Below are 21,175 nucleotides of genomic sequence, written 5' to 3'. Positions count from 1 at the left end.
GTCAAACTGATGTGATCAGTAAATACATCTTTTTAAACGCCACAACTTTTATCTGAAACATTTTTTTCTAAAATGCTTAGTTTTCGAGATATTTCACCGGTCCGGGACTTTTTGAACACCCTGTATATATCGTCTGGCTAATAAGACCTCTCGCGTGGAGCGAGACGTGCGTCGGTTAATCCCGCGACACGATAGAGTCGCCGCAGCGGCTACGTTAAAAACGTGGAACCGAGGGGAGATCTTTTTATCGTCTTGTGGGCACGCTTGTCTGTTCTTGGCGAATAACGTGACGTTATTCGCGCGGTATAACTCGGTGACCAGAACACGAGGGACTGCTCGGACGCGATTCCTTCGTTTCATCCGCCGTGTGTGAAAGTCAGTCTGCTCCGACACTCTCCTCTTCTGCACTTGTTCTCACCGCCGCCGCCGCCAGCGGGGGACCAGATTCTAGGCAGGAGAGCCTCTAGTGCTGTTGAGAGCGAGGAAGGTTTATCGGCGGTACAATGCCGCAGCGGCGGGATACGTAGCGCGCACCCTCTCATAGAGACGTCTTGAGAAACAATGTGTTTCGTGCGTTCCAGAAATTTCCGGAAACGAAAGTGCACGCGAGCATGCGATGGTGTGGATTGACTGGTATTAATGGAATGCCGGGTATATCAAGATTTTCGAAAGTTGACGTCCGTTATGCTTAATTACACCGAGATATACCGTCGTGCCGCGAGTTCCATTTCACTTAATGATATAGATGCACGAGAGACGGCCCCGCTAATGTAGTTGCGGAGTTCTGCTTGCGGGACTGCGTCTGTCGTGAAATAATATTACTTTGTAACATCTCGAAATCGCCGAATATTATTGCGCAGTTAAGAAATCGCGATGTAACAAGAATTATAGTTGGGAATTGAGTGCAGTTAGGTGTGCGAGGTGTAAATTCTACTCTGAACATCCTCGCGTACGCGTCGCTGCGGGTAATAACATCCTACAAGTTCTTGAGTTAGTCGAAAAGTGTGGCTCGACTTTCTGTTGCCTCCATTGTGAATCGGTCGGTTTCTACAACATAAGTATACGAATACCGTCTGAAGGAAGCGAGAAGGAAGGAATAATTGACCATAGTTAGAGAGAGAGAGAGAGGACAGAAATTATAAAATCATAATTTATAAAATTATAATCTTTGAGTTTTTGTTTTTTTTACCAAATAGTGTAGCCCATACGTGTTTTTATTGAAACAAAAAGATCCATCAAAGAAACATCAAGTCTCATAGTTTTTGTCATGTGTAAAACTTCTATCTTTATTTATCTTTTTTGGAACACATTCCACGAATTTCGTTGAATTATTCTTGCGTAACTACGACCAACTGTGACAACGACGGCAATCACTTAGTTGATGAATAATTTGTTCCCGTTGGATGCGGCAGTAGAGTCGCAGTTGACTTGAACACTGAACCGTACTTTTTGCCAGACTCGATACTGGGATCTGCTTTCAGAAACCTCATTACTCTCATCGGAAATCCACTCGCGAATGATGACACATTTACGAGGCACTCGCGGAACTCACTAACGTGATCGGCGCTTGAGAATTATTTGCAGTATATATTCTTCGGTATGACGTAAGAGACTACGTCGAAGTTAGTAGTAACCGTTTGTGTATTTTAAGGCGTGGCCGTCCTAATTTGGAAGCACAATGACGTGCCCGAAATTCTGTTGACCTCACGGCATTCGGCGCGGAAATTGGATTATTCGTGTTTGGTGTAGACCCTTAACTGGCTTAACCACTTCATACTCCTTGTCGAACGTCGGTAGTTATTCCAAGACAAAGTGTTCGATGCAGATCACTCAGAATTCGCCAGAGGACCTGGTAATTCGATTAATTTTAGCTAACTTGCTTTTGCATTTCCAGCCGCTATCGTTAAGACGGTGGCGTTTCCACCGAGCGATATACAACCGTGAGTCAATTGTAAGAATAACAATGAAACGCCGGGAACGGTTCCGCCGTTACAGACACGAGTCGAGTTTGCGTTAATGCAACGAGGGGAGGTGAGAGAGGGAGAGGGTGAGAAAGAGAAAGAGAGAGAGGGAGGGAGAAAGAGAGAGAAAGAGACTTATCCGAATGTACAGTAACCTGAAAACGCTCAATAATTGCGTCTGCAGTCTTACCCGGGACATCGACAAAGCGATTAAAGGGGATGGTCGAAGGATTTTTAATTGACTAAACGTGTAATAAAGTTTTTCTTGAAGCGACGGTAGCGAGCGATACCGTCTCCTACAGAGAGATAAGAACGGTCTTCCTCGCTGGTCCTAAGAATTAAACGAAGAAAGTACCATTATATCGCGAAATGGACTTTTAAAAGTTGGCAACAGAACGCGAGCTTATTGTTCATTTTAATTACTTTCGCAGTATACACTTCGCAGATCGCTCGCCTGTCTCGTCTCCGCCTAACGGAAACGTAACAGCCGTCCGTGCGCGGTAGTGCGCCAAAATATTTCGTTAAAATACATTAGGACCGATTTTTTATTTCCGACCGTCGTCATCAATCATGCGCCTTGACGCGCCGCAATCGATTCTGTATTGAGTTTTGGTCAGCGATATATCATTTTCAGCAACATTAAAATAGCAACATCCGATATTTCGACGTACAACCGACACTCGGATTGTCGGAGAAATACCATTTCTCCGCTCGCTCCGCGCATTCCCTCCTCCTCCTCCTCCTCCTCGCCATTTCGTCCCACACCCCCAAATTTTGCACGGACGTATCTTTAATGCGATATCGATCCATGTCGTCGAACTCGTCATGAAACGTCCTACGAAACTGACGACGTCACGGGACACGATGGGAAAGCATGGCGCGTCTAACAGCTGCAGTCTGTAAGAAGTTTGCGAATCCTTCCCACTGAGTTTAACCTCAATCACTTATGTAACGGAGTTACTGCCGGTATATATATTCGCGCCCGTCTCTAGACAAGCCCTCCTCGGCCACACGCTAACGTTAACTCGCGCATTACGCGTTCGTCGGCATCTTCTTAATCTCCACCGTCTCTTAAAGAGGAGCGACAAAGTCGTCGTTGGTTATTTATACGCTGGGTGTACGACACTCTCTTTCTCTGCATCCCACTTCAGCTTTAACTACAATAACTACAAAATAGTTGATTAAACTATACTCATCGATTCTGCATACAAAACTCGTACAGTAACCACCTATATAGCCGTTACTGTGGTAACTTTACTAATTTTCTTTAAGTGCACTTATGTGAGCATAATTCGACGTTTCCAATCGATCAATTTGTGACTTTCGCTCCTTGTCGGTGACACGTCTCGGCGATAAGGTCAAAAGGCCGAAAGCTTGCCTGAAAAACGAGAAGCACCGCTCGACATTTTTGAAATATGACGTGAGATAATATTAGCTTTTACGGGCGGACAAGGCAAATAGAGCGCGTTTACTTTACATGGAACATTTAAATAATCGAAAAAAAGTATTAACCCCGCATCTCCGCTTGAAAAAGCGTACGTTTTCGATATATGCGTCTCTTCGTTACTCCCGAATAATATATCTATGTACGGATGAACACGCGAAGGCGTAGAGTATCGTAATGAAGAGACTTTATCGAATCCAATTATCGTCGAGTGCGTTTGTCGTGTGCTTTAACGAGCGTCCGCTTCTCTTGCGCCTGTAAAAATATCATATCGGTTCGTTGCAGAAAATATGGAAACGCATGCTCGTGCCGCACGAGAGCATTACGTCCTATACATCTACACCGATGTCGATCCTCCAGTTTTTTTCGAAAATACCTACGTAGAATTGTTTCGGTATTTCGAGACCTTTTTTCTACACACAACACATACATTATATACATATATATATATATATATACATATGTATAAAAACTTCACTAACTAACGCTAAGTAATTCGAACCTTTTCGACGCGGTGAGTCTCGTGCACGTGCGTTCGTGCGTTTTTTCCCGGCGAGTGATTTGTTTCGACGCAATCGAAAATGCGATCAGCAATGAGCTATCGTTGCTGGGTGTTGAAATATCGCTGTTGTCCCCTTTTTCCGATCCTGTCGAGACAGTAATTACGTGGACGCGCACGGCCGACACGACACACAGTTTGCGCCGCGCGGACGGGGAGCGATCGTAATGACGCAGTAAATGAATATTTCCGTGCCGTTGTGACAGAATAGAAAAATGGCAGCAGGTACGGGGAAAATGGTTAGTCGGGGGTGGCGGCGGCGGATGAGCGTTAGTAGCGCACCTACCTGCCTGCCTGCCTGCCTGCCTGCCTGCCTGCCTGCCTGCCTGCTTGCTTGCTTTAGCCGTCGCGATCTATGCGCCCGTGGTGTATGTAAATTTAATTGGCGTTATACTCTCCGTCGGGGTGTTTTAGGGCTGCGCATTTTTGCTTATCGCATTTCGGCGTCGAAGAGCTTCGCATTTCCCGGCGCGAGCGAACGGCGCGTCTCGCCGTTCATATTGCTATTGGAAATGCCATTTATCGTCGCGGCGTTATCGATCCCGAGAATAAGTGTCGAATAAATTGGATTTCGCGAGTTTGCCTCCCGTAAATTTGCACTTCAAGGAACGACGCGCGCGCGCAGTGCCGCTGTGCTTGAGGATTACATCAGTTTTTGCGCGAGCGCGCGCGGAGGCCACACTCGAGCATCGCTCCGATCGTTTCTTTCGAGACAAGCTTCTATGTTAATAACAACATACAGTAATTGCGCAAGATTAAACAATCGTCCGTGCAGTGGAGGGGAAAATAACAGCTCGGAAGAAGCTTAAAAGTTGCGAGCATCTCCGGGACTCGGAGAGTGCTCTTTGACGCGATCGATCCCGCCCCGTGGAAGGTTACCAGCTTCACGCGGAATTGTCCGTCGAAAATTCCGTCCATCCGAGGTTTCCAAGATAAATCCAAGAGACGGCTAGAGGTGAACGAACGAGCGAGCGAGCGAGCGAAGGAAAGAGCGCGGCCCTCCGTTTGCAGCGAAGCTGGAGGGCGCGGATCCATTTGTTTCGTTTCCCGCGAACGCTCCATTAGCGAGAACGTCGGCTATCGGGTCGTGCAATTCTTTCAGTCTGAGTTTCAGTTTCCAAAAGGGGGAAACTAATACCGGATGGTTTGCTCTAACAGTTCGGCGTCTGTTTTGGCGCGCGGGCGCGACCACGCCGAGCGCGCGTGTAATCTGTTCCCCACGTCGAAGCGACGGCGTTTCCGCTTAGCGATCGCGTCTAATTCACCCGAACCGGACTTCTTTTCTCTTCAACTCAACCATGTAGACACGTATGTATACACAGCGAAAGATTTTGTGCTACATTCTTAACACGTGTATCGATTTATCCACTCTAATTTGGGTGTTAATTTGACGGGCGAGGCAAATACGTTTACAAATTATCTGTACACTTTACATATAAAATATGTCTCATCAGGAATATATATGTTAGATATGAATTGCGTTATTTCAACGCTGGGAAATGGTGGGTGTATTCGAGCGCAGAAGAATAGAAATAACGCAACGATGATGCGTTAAATCGACGCACGAGTGCATGTTAAAAATTTAACGCGAAATTTTCCACACGATTTCGACACAAATGTTCTTTACCGTGTGCATCCCATTCCCAATTATTAGTGCGCATTTTTTTTCGATTCCTATTTAAAGTTTCGAAGACTACTTCCTTTTCTTCTCTTGTTTTCTCTCCCCCTTCTTTCCGCCTCTCCTCTGTCCTCCTCTGTCGACTCCGCGAAATTCAACTCCGGAAATCTCGCGCCGCGGTTACGTCGGGCAATAATGTCCCGAAATAAATTTATCGAGCAAATAGCGGAGGTCTTGAAACGAAGTGAATTTTCAGCGAATTTTCATCAAGTTCAAACGACAGCGGCGCGCTCACTCCGCAAACATTTTCGGCGGTGCTCGTGTATTTTATGGAATTATATTAAAGTACTCGGGCGCGCGCAAGCACAAACCTATCTCTCTCCGCCGAAAGCGCCGCACTCGCTCCCAGCAGAAGATCCCAATCCTCGTCGTCTCGTGACTACAAAGCGCGTCGCGCGCGCTCCGACGACGGGGACGACAGTGCAGGCGTGTCGAATCGCGTCGGAGCATCCAAATTCGATGATTTACATCGCGCTAAGAGACGGCCCGCGCTCTTTCCCTCCCTCCCTCCCTCCCTCCCTCCCTCCGTGCTATCCGTGTAAGAGGGTAAACGCTAATTAAATCGGAAGTAATTAACGAGGGCGTTTGACCGAGCGAGCAATTAAACGAGGAAGTTTACGTACTGCGCCGGCACAGACGATCCCGGGGAATCATTCGTGGATTTACGACGATCTCGACTCCCCGCATAGACAGAGAGAGATCCTCGCGAGTTGCGGCCGCGCGACTAGCCCGTCCCCCCCGCGTTTGTTCGTGCAAATATGCCCCGGCTGATGGGAATCTGCCGATGATTAATCGACCGTCCTATCTGCGCGCGGCCATCCCGGGAAAATAATCGCGCGACCTCCTTATATTATTGCCAGATCGACTCCTCGATGAAAATGTTATTTACCGCTGCCGGCTGATTGCCGCCCGGTGTCCGCGCCGCGGCCGGGACGTGCGAGGAACGATAATCTTGATGGCGCATCTCGATTCTCGCGAGCGAGAAAATGTCGTGGCGTCGCGTCGTAATCTATGGACATAACGTGTGCATAGACATACGTTACGCACGCACTGGCAGAAAAAAAGTGGTTCATCCGACGGAAATCAGAGTTATTTTTAACATATTTTTCAGTTCTCTTCTCGCACGTATGGTATGCGCATCGTTGCTGACATTACAACAGAATTTAATGAAAAATGGTTTTCTTCACCAGAATGTGTAGTAATTATTTCGCTATGTGATTACACAGTTACACAAATACCTTGTGGTGGAAATGCATGCAGGTCGTGTAGACATCCACTCAGTTATTGTCTAGCATTAATGCATTCTCATTAGTTGTGGAAATACTGCGCGGCAACTGGGGACAAGAACTGTTCTGCTTCAGTGGTTGAAGCAGCTTACTGTATAATACGAGAACCGATTCTTTCCATTCCGAGTATCAGTAATATTAATACGATTTTATGTGTATACAGAAAAGCATAGAACAAGAAAAAGAAAATTGAAGGAGATAAGACACCTGACAATTTTTCATTTGGAAATCATGCACAAAAAATAAAACACTAGATCAAATCTGCTCATTTATGAGCGTAGCACTCTTGACTATCAAGCAATCGAATAGTTTCGTATCTATTTTCTGTTCTGTTCTCGTAAATGAGTTCAGATTTTGCGCAAAACAAACTTTCGTGTCTGCAGGAAAAGCGTCGCATCTTGATATTCCAAGTAGTTTCATTCCTCAGTTACTGGACAAGACTGATGTAATTGTTCAGCAACTGCTCGAAAACTGCATTAAATTTCTACCAGGATACCAAACATATTCTTCTCGGCACGTACACTCGCGTCTCATTGTTTAGGAAAAAAAAAGACAGACAATGTAGGGCATCGAGTCTTCGCTCGATGAACAGATTACGTCGTAACGACGTTCGAGAAGCAGTCACCAGGTGCAGGCGACAAGCGCCGTAAGGTAATAAGTTTTGGCTGTAATAATTCTCGCTGTTAAAAGCGAGCGCTCGCCCGTTTGCTTCGCGCCCAGCGAGATGAATTCTCGTCCGTCGCGCGGCTAATGTCGCGAGTTTCTGAAAGCAATCAGCTGTATCAAGATTTCCTTGCTCTCGTAAAATTGGAGGAGACTCGCGTTATGCTTTGCGCTTATCTATTTGACGGCAAGAAAGCGCCGGCAGAAATCCGAGAGAGCGAGAGTCGTCGTGCGCTTTCGCAGGCGCCGCCGGCGAATTAGCTGCGCAAGAGAGGCAACCGCCGGCGAGATGAAGAAGCCTGAGTGAATTTGCGGGATTTTTTTTACACTCTCCCTCCCCCATCAGGACTCAGGAGCAATCCTGCTTACCGATGAAAGACCGGCGGAAGATCTTCCCCGTCGATAATGAAGTGTTAATAAACGTTTCCGCCGATCCGCCGCTATATCAATCATTTATTTGCATTATCAGCTCGGGATCCTTCGCGCGAAGATCTCGAGCGATTAGAAATGATCGAAAAGCCATTTCGCGCGAGCTTCTCTCGCTCTCCCTCCCCCTCCCTCGGCACACAATCCTCTCCGTTTATCCGTTCCGAGGCTTCGAGATCTCCGTTCTCCGTCTGAAATTTTCCACGGGAAATAACGAAGCCCGTCGTCTCGCAGTGTGATGGTTAACGGAGCGAAAATTGGCGCGACGTCGCGTACCGCGTTTGAGATTCTCTCAGGAAGATTGCGCGTCCTCCGCGGCCGCTTCGGTCCCTCTCCGCGTTGTGATGCTATCGTCCCGATAAAAAAAACAAAGAACGTCGGAGACGTAATGAAAAAATATCGGCGGTACGAGGGTGCGAAATGATAAGAAACGAGAAAGAGAAAGAGCAAGGGTGACAGTGGCGAGCGAGGGAGTGGCAGGGAGGGAGAAGGCAAGAGTAGAGAGAGAAAAAGAGCGAACGAATTTAAATCGACCTCCAGGGCGAGGATAGGATAACCTCGCGAATAGTCGCACGACAAAGGTCGGAGAATAGGTAGTGAAGAGGAGAGGGAGGGGCGGAGGGGACGAGGAGGAGGCAGGGATGGCAGCATCCCCCGTATAAAACGAGCCGGACTTAGCGCAGTATCCAGAGTTAGAAAAGCAAAAGCAATTAAGATAGTTACTTGGTTATGAGACAAAAAGACGAAGCGGAACGAAGGTAGGAAGGTAATTACCGTGGTAACGGCTTGCCTCGACCGTGTGACCGTATCTCGCGGAGCGTGGTAGCTTCTGGGGAAATTAGTGCTGGAAAAATTCATGCCCGCGGAAGATTTGCGTAAATTAATTTACGGCACCGAGCCGACCGTCTCCTCCATTTCTCTCACTCTCTCCCGCTCGGGGAACGCGGATAAAATTCAATTTTTAGGCCGGCCTCGGCCCGAGTCGTGCGAGAGACAGAGAGAAAGAGAGAGAGAGAGAGAGGAGGGAAGGGGAGGAGGAGGGAGAAGATGGAGAGAGGACGTTCCGCTGATTGTTACTTCAAATGCGGCAGCTGACGATTGCTCTCCCCCGATCTAATCTCGCGATACATGCTGCGACGGCGCAGCTCATTTCGGCATTTTTATATGCAGGGTGTCTGGACTTTAAATGTCCCATCGCGTCGCGCGCGCATTGATTGACCAATTTCCTTTCATTAAGATCGCAAAAATTTTCATGGTTTGCAAATTGGTGGAGGATCTTCCTATATTCAGTTCTATCTGCACGCGAGCACTTCAGATACTCTATATATCCGAATAAAAAAGTAAAGTTTTCATTATCATTGTTTTTTGAAAACATATAACTGACGCTTCGCGCTACAAGTCCAACTCAAAGTTTCCCGTTAGTTTTTAACACAGATCAATGTTCACTTGAACGCAAACACGAAAGCTGTTTTGGTCGTAGCTACATGATCATGTTGTTAGATCCTTATTTCACAGAAGGACGATTTCATGTCGAAAGCGCGGCGATCTCCCCTTTCCAACGGCTTTCGTTTCAAGTCGCTACGTCTACATGCGGAGTTATTGACGTCTGTATCGACCCGCGGATCCGCTAACCCTTTCGCGCGCCGTGGGATAGGTCATGCACACGTGAAAGAGAACAGCTGCATTCCGCGACGCTATTCTGAGAACCGATATCTTGCGTACGCGACGACCCGCTGTCCCCCCTTCACGGGCCCGGTAAGAGCAGACCATAGACATTAAGTTTGTTCTTTCGACCTGAACTGGCTGCACTAGTTCACGAAGTTTGCACTAATGCGTTCTTTCGATCAGAACAGTGCAAGAAAATGTGTTCTTTCGAACAGTGCAGGCTGAACTAGTGCAGCGAGTTCAGTGAACTGACTGCCCTAGGTCTGGAGGTAGAGCAAGCAGTGCAGGGCAGCTAACCGAAAAAATTTAAATTTGTATCTATAACCTGTAAAATCGGTATACCTAGTTGACATTACGTAGAAGAAATAATCCGACGACGGAATCTGTAAACAGTAAGTAAATACTTAAATATATAATAAATATATAATGTAGATAAATATATAATAAATATATAATGTAGAATGACATAAAAGAAGTATTTAGAATGTTATCCAAACAGCACAAAATATCCGAAAGACATCCTGGGAAGGCTCTTGGACGTTTTTTCGGAGGGATTTGTTGTATGGGTATCCAACACAAAACAGTTTTTAAAAGAAATAGGATTGTTCAACAAAACATAAAATGCTATAAGCATAAAATACGAAAACATGACCATAAATTGATCTATGTTATTTAATCCAGCCATGTTGTCCGCCATCTTACACTGCTTTAACTTGCTCTTACCCGTTCTTTTCAGACCCATATGTATCTTTGCACTGGTCTGCACTATCTTGAACTTTCTTCAACTAGTACAGTTCCAGTGCAGCCCTAGGTCAGGTCGAAAGAACAAACCTATAGTACATACATGGACTCCAAACGCCCGTTCTGTCGTCTAATATACACGCAAAAAAAGAACTAGCTTCCAGAACTAAAAAATAGCTGTGACAGATAAGATGTGTCACTGAAATAGGGACAGCTAATGTGGATACTACCGAAGCTAAATTTATTCGCTGTTTAAACTTAGGCGCTACAGCGAGAAATATTAGCTGCTAGAAACAAATGACTGTAGCAAATGATTGTAGCTGTGCAGCAAACTTCTTTAATATATGCATACGATAAGAAATTTAGGAATAACTGCCATTTTCTTAGCTGTTTGAAATAATGTACATTTTTAATGTCATCTAATATATTTGTATTTTATAGCGAATGCATTTTAGCTGTCATAGCCAATTCTTAGCAGTGACAGCTAAACGATTAGCCTTTTGACTAAGTTTAAATCAGCTACCGCGGTTTAGCTGATATTACTAAGTCATTTTTTTGCGTGTAGAGTGAAACCAACATCTAGAAAGAGAGCGAGAATAGAGGGGCTATAGTTTTCTTTCTATTTTGTCACTTTTTTTATCGCGCGTGCATCCATTTCTCGTTTTCATAATATTATAGAACGTAACAGTATCCCTAAACTAGCAAATAAACATCTTACTTAAATCTTATTACACATTTTGTCTGTGTAGAAAGAGACAGAGAACAGAAGGGCTGTACATATTGGCTTCTCTTTTCTGACTGTATGCGGAGTCTATGTATATTATGTCTATGGTCTCTTTTTACATGTTGGGTTTACTTTTCTGGCTGTATGCGGGGTCCATGTATAACTACGTCCATGGAGCAGACCTTCCCCCTTCAGCTCATCTGTCGAGCCTTGCGACTGATCGCGGCGCTCAAATTCAGAACTGTCAACTTCATAAGACTTGCGGGATTCGCCCCAGTTTCTGAGAAAAGTCCTTGTTATGTGTATTATTTTTACACGTAAAAAAAAGAATGTATCAACCAGAAAAATAGTAAAATACGGCATAGCTTTTTTTCGGTTTCAAAAGAATAAATTCTTGATTTATATACAGGGTTTTGGTAATTGATCGAGCAACCGCCGTGTACGAGTAGAACAGATCAAAATAATTATAAAAGTTATATACCATTTTTAAATTTTCTCAATATTTATTCCGTAATTAATTAAAATGTATAAGCGAATGAGCTTACGAGAAGCTGTAGGACAGACTTTGTGTGTAAAAAAAATGGCTTACCTCTTAGCAACGATGAGTAAATAGCTGATTTCGAGGTAGAGTAACAAGCGACATGTATACGTTACTCCGCTTCTCGTAAGCTCATTCGCTTACATTTTAATTAATACATTTTAATTAATTACGGAATAAATATTGAGAAAATTTCAAAATAGTATATAACTTTTATGATTATTATGACCTATTATACCCGGCGGTTGCTCAATCAATTACTGGACATCCTGTATGTATGTTGGTGTGCACGTAGAACTTGTTGGGTAAGAAAATCGTATACATATCTGATGTGTTACGAGATGATAATTTTGAGATACAATGTACACCTGTGAGTTATTGAAAAAAAAAAACAAATGCACTGGTCTACTGTTTAGTAAATACGGCGTGTGTTATGTCGATTTTACGCGTGGCTTTAGGAGTTATGTAGAGTTTTTTTCAAGAGAGAGCGACTGTTTCGCGGAGATAAAGCGTCAGTTGCTCGTAACGCCGAGCGATTTGTTTCGCTACCTGAAAGCGTAATGCCACTGTTGAACAGTACGCGCGCCGTGCTCCTTATTTTCATTTACTACACACTGCGAGTTCGCATAGCTCGCACTTTCTTTTCGACAACCGGTCGGAGACTGTTAAACAGAATTCGCGATAATGGTGTGAGTCCCTCTCAGGACGTCGGCGAAAGAGATGGCTGCTTGAAAGCTCCTATTTCGGCGACATGGAGACGTGCGCATTAAGTTCTCGTAATATTCCTATAGCATTAAAGCAAATTTCAAGGCCCATGCGGGATTCAAGATGCCGTTTGCTCCGTTATTCCCCCACGGGGAGATATAACGAATATCACTTTGTAAGGAATAATTAACGAGCGCCTGAGAGTCGGCTAAAATAATTGGCCGACGGTTTGTGCAGTCGACGAACGCAAATATATATTCTCGCGTTTTCCTCGAGTCTGTCACGATCGTGACATTACGCGGGATTTGTGCCGCAATTAACACTAATTCCCTTTGTGATTTAACGTTCAATGGAAAGCGCTCGGCGCGACTCAATGCGCCGTGAAACCTGAAAAATTATAGCGCCTCGTGTAACAACCCACCGCCATGAATGAAAGAGAGAAAGAGAGAAGGTGGGAGGCAGGGGAAGCGAGAGGGAGGAAAAGGGAGAGAGAGAGAGTAGAAATTTATGGTTTTTCGTAAGCATAGCGGCGGAATCGGTATGGAAACTTTTTACGGCGTACTTTTGACGAAGTTCGAGAAGTAACGAGGCGCGCTCTCGCATCGGCAGCCGCAGTTCTTCGAAAACTACGGCGAACCTGCCGCGGAGCTTCTTCCGCGATGCGGGAGAGGAGAGAATCGCGTGCGAAGTCTCATCCCGAGCTCGCGCGGCGGGGCGAACGCGAGTCGAACGCGATCAAACCGCGCGAGCGGCGAACGCGTATATTTTTCTGTCACGGCGCCCGGGATACGGCTGGCGGGTGTTATCCACTGCGCCGGCAAACTTTTTACATTATGTTAACTTGCGCGCGAAATGGACCGCGGGACTAAGCAGCGTGTGGAGGGTGGATTGAAGTTTAGGAACGCGCGTACCTCCGCGCGATCCACGAAATTCTCCACTCGCTTCCTTCTCTCTCTCTCTCTCTCTCTCTCTCTCTCTCTCTCTCTCTCTCTTCCTCTTTCTATAGAAAGTCTCATAGGGAGAGAGTGGCAAACTCAATCACCTGGCCGAATCTCTGATTGGTCCCAGAGGGCGCCAGAGTTTCTTGTGTAGATATAGATGCAGGTATAGGTAAGGAAAGCTATTGGCTAAAAAGTTGAGGTTGGTTTGTCGCGCCAGCGGATCAGAAGAGATCTTTTAATATGTGTTCAAGCATCAGATTCAGATCGTCTCTTCTAGACTAAGATTAACAATATATCGCTTATCGAGATCTGATCGTCACGATACGCGCGAGCCAAGCTCTTTACTTATTTCTTTCTACCTTCTTCTATCTCTTATTTCATGCCTTACACAAGAGCCTCTAGCGTCCAGGACTAATCAGAGGAGACTCGGTCACGTTGAGCTTGCAACTCTTCTCCCATGAGACTCTCTCTCTCCCTCCCCTATTCCTCTTCCTTCTCTCGTTTTCCCTCACTTCCATTTTTCCTCGCGTACTAAACGCGCTAAACCGTATCGGTTACGAATTCAAAGTTCCAAATAGTGCATCACGCTCGAACGCATTACGTGCATATATACGTCGCGCGTGGAATCTTTCCGCGATTGCTATTATTTCGTTGAGGCGCGGTTCAATCGCGCTTGCTCGTTCACTCGATCGACGCCTGAATATGGCTTCGCTTTCGCGCGAACGCCGGAAATTAGTTACCAGCTCGTGAAAGTTTATGACGTTATTATTCCGAATTCGCGCGGATTACGGCGAAATGGCGTGCGGAATTGGCGCGGAGTCGAGTGGCCGAGCCGACGAATGGGAAAACCGATATCGCCGCGACACTCGGTGGATTCGGCTCGCGAGTTGGTCGCGCCGAACATCCGTTCGCGAATTCTTTTTTTGCGTGTTCAAGTGCGTGCGATCGCGCAATTACAGTTCTATTTTCTCGGACGATCCGCCGTAGATTTGGCGAGAGTGGAGCGATTGTCCTGGCGCGACGATACTCGTTGACCGCGCGTTATCGTTATCGCGCGGTTACGTTCACGCATTCAAAGCGCTTCTTCCGTTTCCGTCACTTTTTACCTTTCTGCGTTGCGTCGTTGGCGCCGCGACGCGGCTATCGAAACGATCAAACGCTAAAACGGCTGCGGATTGGCTTTTATTCTCTCTTTCTTTCTCTCTCTCTCTTTTCCTTTTTTTCTTCCTCCGTCTGTGCGCGCAATCTCGCATTGGCGTTCATTCCCGCTCGTATTTTCACCACATCTTTATCCTCTCCGCCGCCGTTTTTTTATTCATAGAAGTGCATTCTATCGAGCCAATCGGTACAAGCGCTGTGCGCGGTTACACATATTCCTCGCCTCTGCTCGCAGTCGCGCGGATTGGCGGGAGCGCAGCAGAACGTTAAGTGCAAAGAAGCGCGCTCGCGGGGAATCTGCACTACTTTTTAGAGATGTATAGAAAGCTTTGAGAGGAAAGAGAGAGAGAGAGCTACATGTGTTTGCTTTAAAATTCCGTTGAGATATCTTTCGACACGCGAAAGGTTCTCCCCAGTCGACTCATCTCCCGCGCGGTGAACTTTGATGTTACGTTCGGAAGGAATTTAGACCGGACCGATATCACCTGTGCGAAGCTGCATCCATTCCGTGCAGTCGCCCGCAGTCATTTGGATTAATGACGTCGGAATGGAGAATAGACTACATCGTTTATTCTCGCGACGCGTGCGCCGCCAGAATACGCGGTATGTTTTTCCACGTGACGGGACTCGCGACATCCGTAAATCGAGCATCAAAACTGCAACGGGATCGGTTTTGCTGCGTTCGATCGGTCGGTAAATGCGAAGGTTATTTCATTAGAGTGGTCTACTTAGCGACGGGAACGAGTTGCGCGTCATTTCATTGATTAACGAACTGAAGTGGGCACCTTCGATGCGTCATAAATGCGCTGAAATGATTATGCGCCGAAGACTCGTACATTAATGCGTCCCGTGGATAAATAAACAAATCAATTATTTTCCGACTTTGCTTCGATGTTACTCTCACTTGTTTGACATACATCTGTCGTGTAATTTAATCATGTCATTTTCATTCGTAAAAGTATGGAGAATTTTACAAAAACTAGCATAGAATTATGCAAAGAGGTGATCGCGAATATTCACTCGAAATCTCATGTTATTGCGAGCATAAGAAGAGAACGCGATGAAAACGTAGAAACTTGTAACTTTTCTGAAAATGAATTTAAGAAATCAGCACTTTAGAATTTTCTTGTTTATGCTTTGTTTGTACTTTTAAGAAAAAAACAATATTGCACATTTTAATTCGTCGAAAAGTATAATTGTTTAAATATACGTAAGTATATAATAATTTTCAGTCAGGCGAATAAAATTACGTAGCACTACTAAAAAATAAAAAGTTCTTTTACCGAAAAAAAAACCATTATTTTTTCCGACGTATTGAACCGAATGTGACTTTTATTTAAAAAATCATTTTTATTTTATATTTTAACATTTTAACTTTACACACTTGGAGTCAGAAACGACTTGGCTTTGCCTGTTTGTTTCATGATAGGTCATTGAAGCCATTCAACTGTGTTTAAATCTCACGTTCCCACCAACTGTAACCTTTTTCAGCAGGTGAGTCGAAAGTTCTCACTCCACCAGCTTGCGGATAATTCCAAATTAGCAGTCGAGTGAGTGAGGTGGAAAATGACGTGCCACGCGAGAGTTAATTTAAGGACTAATTGAGATCAACTGACTCGCACTATAAATTCGTTCCTTTGTCAGCTCGCGCTCAGAAGGATAACACAAGAAGGATAACACGCGAGTGGGAGCGTCGATGTGTCTCCCGTTGAGAAAAGATTTCAAACAAATGACTCCCACTAAAGTGCTGGAACGTATTTCGCACGTGAATCGCTTGGAAGAATAAGACAGAGAGATAAACGCGGAATTCGAGGGAAAGAACGAGAGTAAATGAAAGAGAGCGGGCAAAAGGAGCAAAAGGGATTTATCGCGCGAGGTGGATCGAGGGGACATTATTTCACGGCAAATTCGTTATCGTGCAACGCGATATCCGCGAGAGGCGGACGAATGAGTTTTCGCAGATGCTCGTCCGGTCAGCGCCCGGTTCAAAGGGCGAGCGTGATTTATGCCGATCGCGAGGGGAGGGAGGGAGAGAGAGGGAGAGAAACAGAAAGAGTGAGAAAAGATAGAGAAAGGCCGAACGCGCTGAAGGAGCATGCCCGGCACAGGCTCGAAGTTGCACTTTATGCACGTATGAATACGCACGCATGATCCGAATGCCGGCGAAAGGTTCGCGCGCAACGCCGAAGGCTTTTCCCAGAGATTGCGGACGGAATCTCTTGGTGAATTACCTCGCGATGACCCGACCGCTCTTTGCGCGCGCCGTCCACCGGTTTTCCGTTCTCGCGCACACACCTACGGCATATATGCACACGTCGTTTCTCTCTCTCTCTCTCTCTCTCTCTCTCTCTCTCTCTCTCGGGATGCTTACGAATCACGCACGAACTACTACGGTCTGTCGTCCGTGTACGGCTGGTCGGTCGTCCGTGCGTGGATTCTCGTGGATTTTTCCGGCCGATGTTGCGCCACCGTCCAAGGGCCAATAGTGCGTGTGTGCGGCACAGCGATATGTACCGAAGGCGCTTCCGTTGGAGGAAAAAATTGAACTCGTTAGAAAGAAAATTGGATGCCCGGATATATTGAGAATTCCGCGATGCAATATGGCATAACGTGCGCGCGCGCTCACGCTCGCGTTTGCTGGCGCGAGTGAGCGAGCGAGCCAACGAACGAACGAACGGACGAGCGCGCCGCATATTTTGCGTTGCAAATTACGATCCTGGCGTCGGCCACGTGAAATTTTAAAAGTCGATCGGAAGCTACGGTGTAGCCGTAGTTGCAGCGCGCGTACATTAATTCCTTCAAGTATTCAAGCGAGATATAGTTTGCGGAACGAGTCGCCGGTGTGGGCGCTCTCCGCTGCTGTACAAGCGGTTAGAGCGCTCTTTTGCGTCGCGCGCGCGCGATTTCGAGGTATTAAAACTTACCTTCGAAAGTGCGGAAAACACGCATGCGTGCGTGCGTGTGCCCTTTGCGAAGAAAAATTGAGCGCGATCGCGCGCTGAGAGAAAATGAGTGGTTTCGAAGAAATGGAATTCGGTGTTCGTGCAATGATAATGCGTTGCTATTTCTCTCCCCAAAGTCTTGCAGAAAGAAACATTTCTTTGTTGATACAACCGATGATTTGCCGAACGTCATTTCTAACCTCTGCATTGCCAGCAAATCAAATTTATGACTTGTTGGATTAACTCAGCAGTGACATGTGTATCAATTACAGAAGTGTTGCAGCGAATTGAGAGCAACAAATCACTTGTTTCCATAACGGAATCGCTTGCTGTCATGTATTATCGAGCATTTGTCGCGGGTACTGGTATTTTGTTAAATTAGCAAAACTATTTTTCTCAGTGAAAGCGCACTTTTGTGCTGGCAAGAATTTTTCTCAGTGCGACGGCGTTCCTTCACACCGAGTCTTGCGAGTGATGCTCGCGCCGTAAAGGCGACACACGTCCGCGGTCACAATCTTGTATTTTATTCGCATCTACGCTGAGCCATGTCGGCCTGACATGGGGTAAATCCCGAGTCGATAATCCGCGATTCCGGAACCATCTCTCCGTCTCGTCTGTTCCGCTCGGTCGGCTTGGCCGCTCGTCCATCCCGCGGCCATGCTTGCGTTTGTTTTTATCGCGCGTCGATAACGCCCGCAACGACGAAACGTAACGAAGGACCTTGTCTGTATGTGTTCGCAGACGCCATGGGTTCGCTGGAGGAGGTGGTCGTCGAGGCTGGGAAGACCGTCACGTTGGGCTGCCCGGGTGTGACGGAGGATTCGTTGGTGTTGATGCTCGAGTGGCGAGCGAACGGGATGCGACTGCTCGAGTATAAGAGCAGAAGCACCACCGTCGTCCGGCATTTTCGAGACAGAATGTCCATGTCGTTGAAAAATTATTCGCTGCAGCTCCACCCCGTCACCGCCGCCGACAGCGGCTTGTACGAGTGTCTCGTGAACAACCGGAATACGCCGGAAGCTGTGATCAAGCTCATCGTGCGAGGTAGGTGGATCGTTTCTTCTTTTTTTTTTTCCCCCTTTCCGTCTCTTTTCTCTCTTTTCCCGGCTCGTGCGGGAGCAAAAAAAGCTTCAGCGGCGGAATAAATAGAGCGACGTCATCAGCGTTGGCTCAACAATAACGCGCCAGGTCTTTTGACGGAATTCGCGTATATACGTGACATCAGAACGGACCCTTATCGGTGTCCGATACGCGAGCCAATGTTTGGCCTTTATTTCCGCGCTGATTTCCGAGACACGCGCTTCATCGGCCGGAATTTTGTACACAAAACTCGATCGTTCGTGACGTCTGCGAATCTAAATAATTAACAATCAGCCGCGCGTGTATGTGTCTGTACCATCGCGAATTGGCATGGCAGGCGCGGGTTGCCGATGAAACGTTCACCCTTGACAACCTGTGAGATTCGAGCGCGATTGTTAGGTTTCCGGTCCGGCAAGCCCCGCGTCGGTTCTGAATTAAAAACACAATCCGTGTCCTGCAGGACACGCTTGGTGTTGTGCCAATAAGCTCCATCGTACGTTGCACTTTTATTTTCGCTTTACACACAGACGTTTTCTTTTGGGATCTTCGAATTCCACCCGCTATTATTTATCAGCCAGTCTGGTGATATTATTAGCCGGGTTATCGTCGATAACGTACACTGAAAGGAAAAAATGGTCGATCTAACAAATTATTTTTAATTCAAAATAGTAGAATAGTAACATGCATATAAGATTGTTATTATTAATATTATTATATTATTATATTTCATTAAAAATGGTTTTTCTGGGAAGTTATACATTAAGGGAAAAATTACCTTAAAATAAACAAATATTTTTTTTATGGGTGCAATTAACATATTTATTTAAATCTAAATTCTCTTTATTTAAATTAAATATTGTTTACTTAAATCAGATAAACAATATTTTATTTAAATAAAGAGGATTTAGATTTAAGTAAATACGTTAATGACACCCATCAAAGAAATATTTGTTGATTTTAAGGTAATTTTTCCCTCAATATATAGCTTCCCAAAAAAACCATTTTTAATGAAATTTAATAATATAATAATATTAATAATAACAATCTTATATGCATGTTACTGATTTATTTTAAGAGAGTATAGAGTAAACTATACTGAGAGAAAAATTAGCTTAAAATCAACAAATATTTCTTTGATGGATGCCATTAACTTATTTACTTAAATCTAAATTCTTTTTATTTAAATTAAATATTGTTTACTTAAATCAGGTAAACAATATTTAATTTAAATAAAGAGGATTTAGATTTAAGTAAATATGTTAATGGCCTCAAATAAATATTTGTTGATTTTAAGATAATTTTCTCTCAGTGTAGTTTACTCTACTCTCTTAAAAAAAATCAATAAACATCACGGAAAACAGTGAATATACACTGAGTGCAGTTATAAATATAGTACTGAAAGTACTCAGTGCTATACTCATAACTGATATCAGTGACCACTCACTTATTACGTTTACTGGCAACGTTAATCCGGATTAGTAGCAACCGTTGTTAGTGAATTTTTGGATTTTATTGGTATATTCTTTTACGTCTAAAAATGTACTCCAATCGGATTCGAGAATTCACTAACTACGATAGTTACTAATCCGGATTAACGTTGCCGTGTAAACGTAGTCACTGATTCACTTTAAGAGAGTAGTTAGTTACAAATGCCAAACCTTTTTTTCTCAGTGTATTTTCCAAAAGTTGAAAGTACCCGGCCATTGTGACGAATAGCGATCAATATTCTCTACAGTATATGATCGAAGGAGATGCAAAAGTTCCAATGCGATTTTTCTGTTCTTGGCCGAGTTAAAAACGGAGAAAACTTATTTGCCCCGCTTATATTGCTTTTAGACGTTAGCTGTACATCTATGTACGTACGGGAACAATTTTCCGATATACACTATCGGGAATTTCTTGCAAACAGCAGTTTGGCAATTTCCTTTACCGAGGAGGAAATAAAATACAAACAGTTACAGGGAGTGCACGCGCGGGCGTGCACTTAGCGCTTTTGCATCTGTATTGTCGGCGACACCGCTTTCGCAATTAAGAGCGTCTCGCGGAATAAGTGTAAACACACCGCGAGATCCTTTACGGCGCGAGTGCTCTTTTTCCGCGGAAACGGCGGCGCAACTCGTCGAATCGGGGGCGTAAAAGCCGCCGCAGATATTTACTTGGCGGTTTTGCGGAATCCTGCTCGCTCGGCCGTGTACAGAGAATCGCGATTTTCGTCGATGCTTCCGCGGAGGGGAGGGGGAGAGGAGGGGCCAATCGAAATATCCGCGACTCATTCATCGCGGTTGCAATTTGCGTTCAATGAACTAGTTCGCCCCGCCGAACTTGGCGAGTTTACGCAAAGTTCCCGCTGAACTTCGTGAGAGGAAGGCCGCGGCCGGGTGGCAAGCGCAAGGCACCGCCCTTCTTAACTACCCAGTCGGCGCTCCCGTCGGGCTTCTAATGCTTTATTTTAAAACCGAGTTTGTACCCCTCCGAGTGTTTGCTTTAAGTATTTACGGCTGATTTGAATTCGTCACGTGCAACCCGCCGCGTCAAAAGCAAACTTTTCCGAGCATCCTATAGACGGGGCCGGAATCATGGGAGTGCGCGCGGCATAACTTCGGCCGCATAAGTTTGGTCCAACTTCATCTGGAGACAGAGAGAGAGAGAGAGAGAGAGGGGTGG

The 21,175-nt window shown here is 45.5% G+C and overlaps 1 protein-coding gene across 10 annotated transcripts in view; it reads left to right on the top strand.

Annotated features, from left to right (window-relative positions):
- LOC116840793 (tyrosine-protein phosphatase 99A) overlaps window positions 1–21,175 on the top strand; it is a 432,380-nt gene that overhangs the window by 136,717 nt on the left and 274,488 nt on the right. For all 10 annotated transcript variants that reach the window (XR_004377413.1, XR_004377414.1, XR_004377416.1 and 7 more), the window contains one exon: window positions 18,173–18,475. Coding sequence is in view for 2 of the 10 variants with exons in the window: in XM_032807990.1 (XP_032663881.1) it covers window positions 18,173–18,475 (303 nt within the window). In the remaining 8 variants the exon portion in view is untranslated. The remainder of the gene's footprint in view (window positions 1–18,172; window positions 18,476–21,175) is intronic.

The sequence above is a fragment of the Odontomachus brunneus genome, unplaced genomic scaffold (assembly GCF_010583005.1).
Source record: "Odontomachus brunneus isolate Ranch 3 - 2012 unplaced genomic scaffold, Obru_v1 Obru_scaffold_011, whole genome shotgun sequence".
Classification (NCBI taxonomy): domain Eukaryota; kingdom Metazoa; phylum Arthropoda; class Insecta; order Hymenoptera; family Formicidae; genus Odontomachus; species Odontomachus brunneus.
Note: the sequence above shows the minus strand (reverse complement) of the source record. Positions and strands in the feature narration are given on the sequence as shown.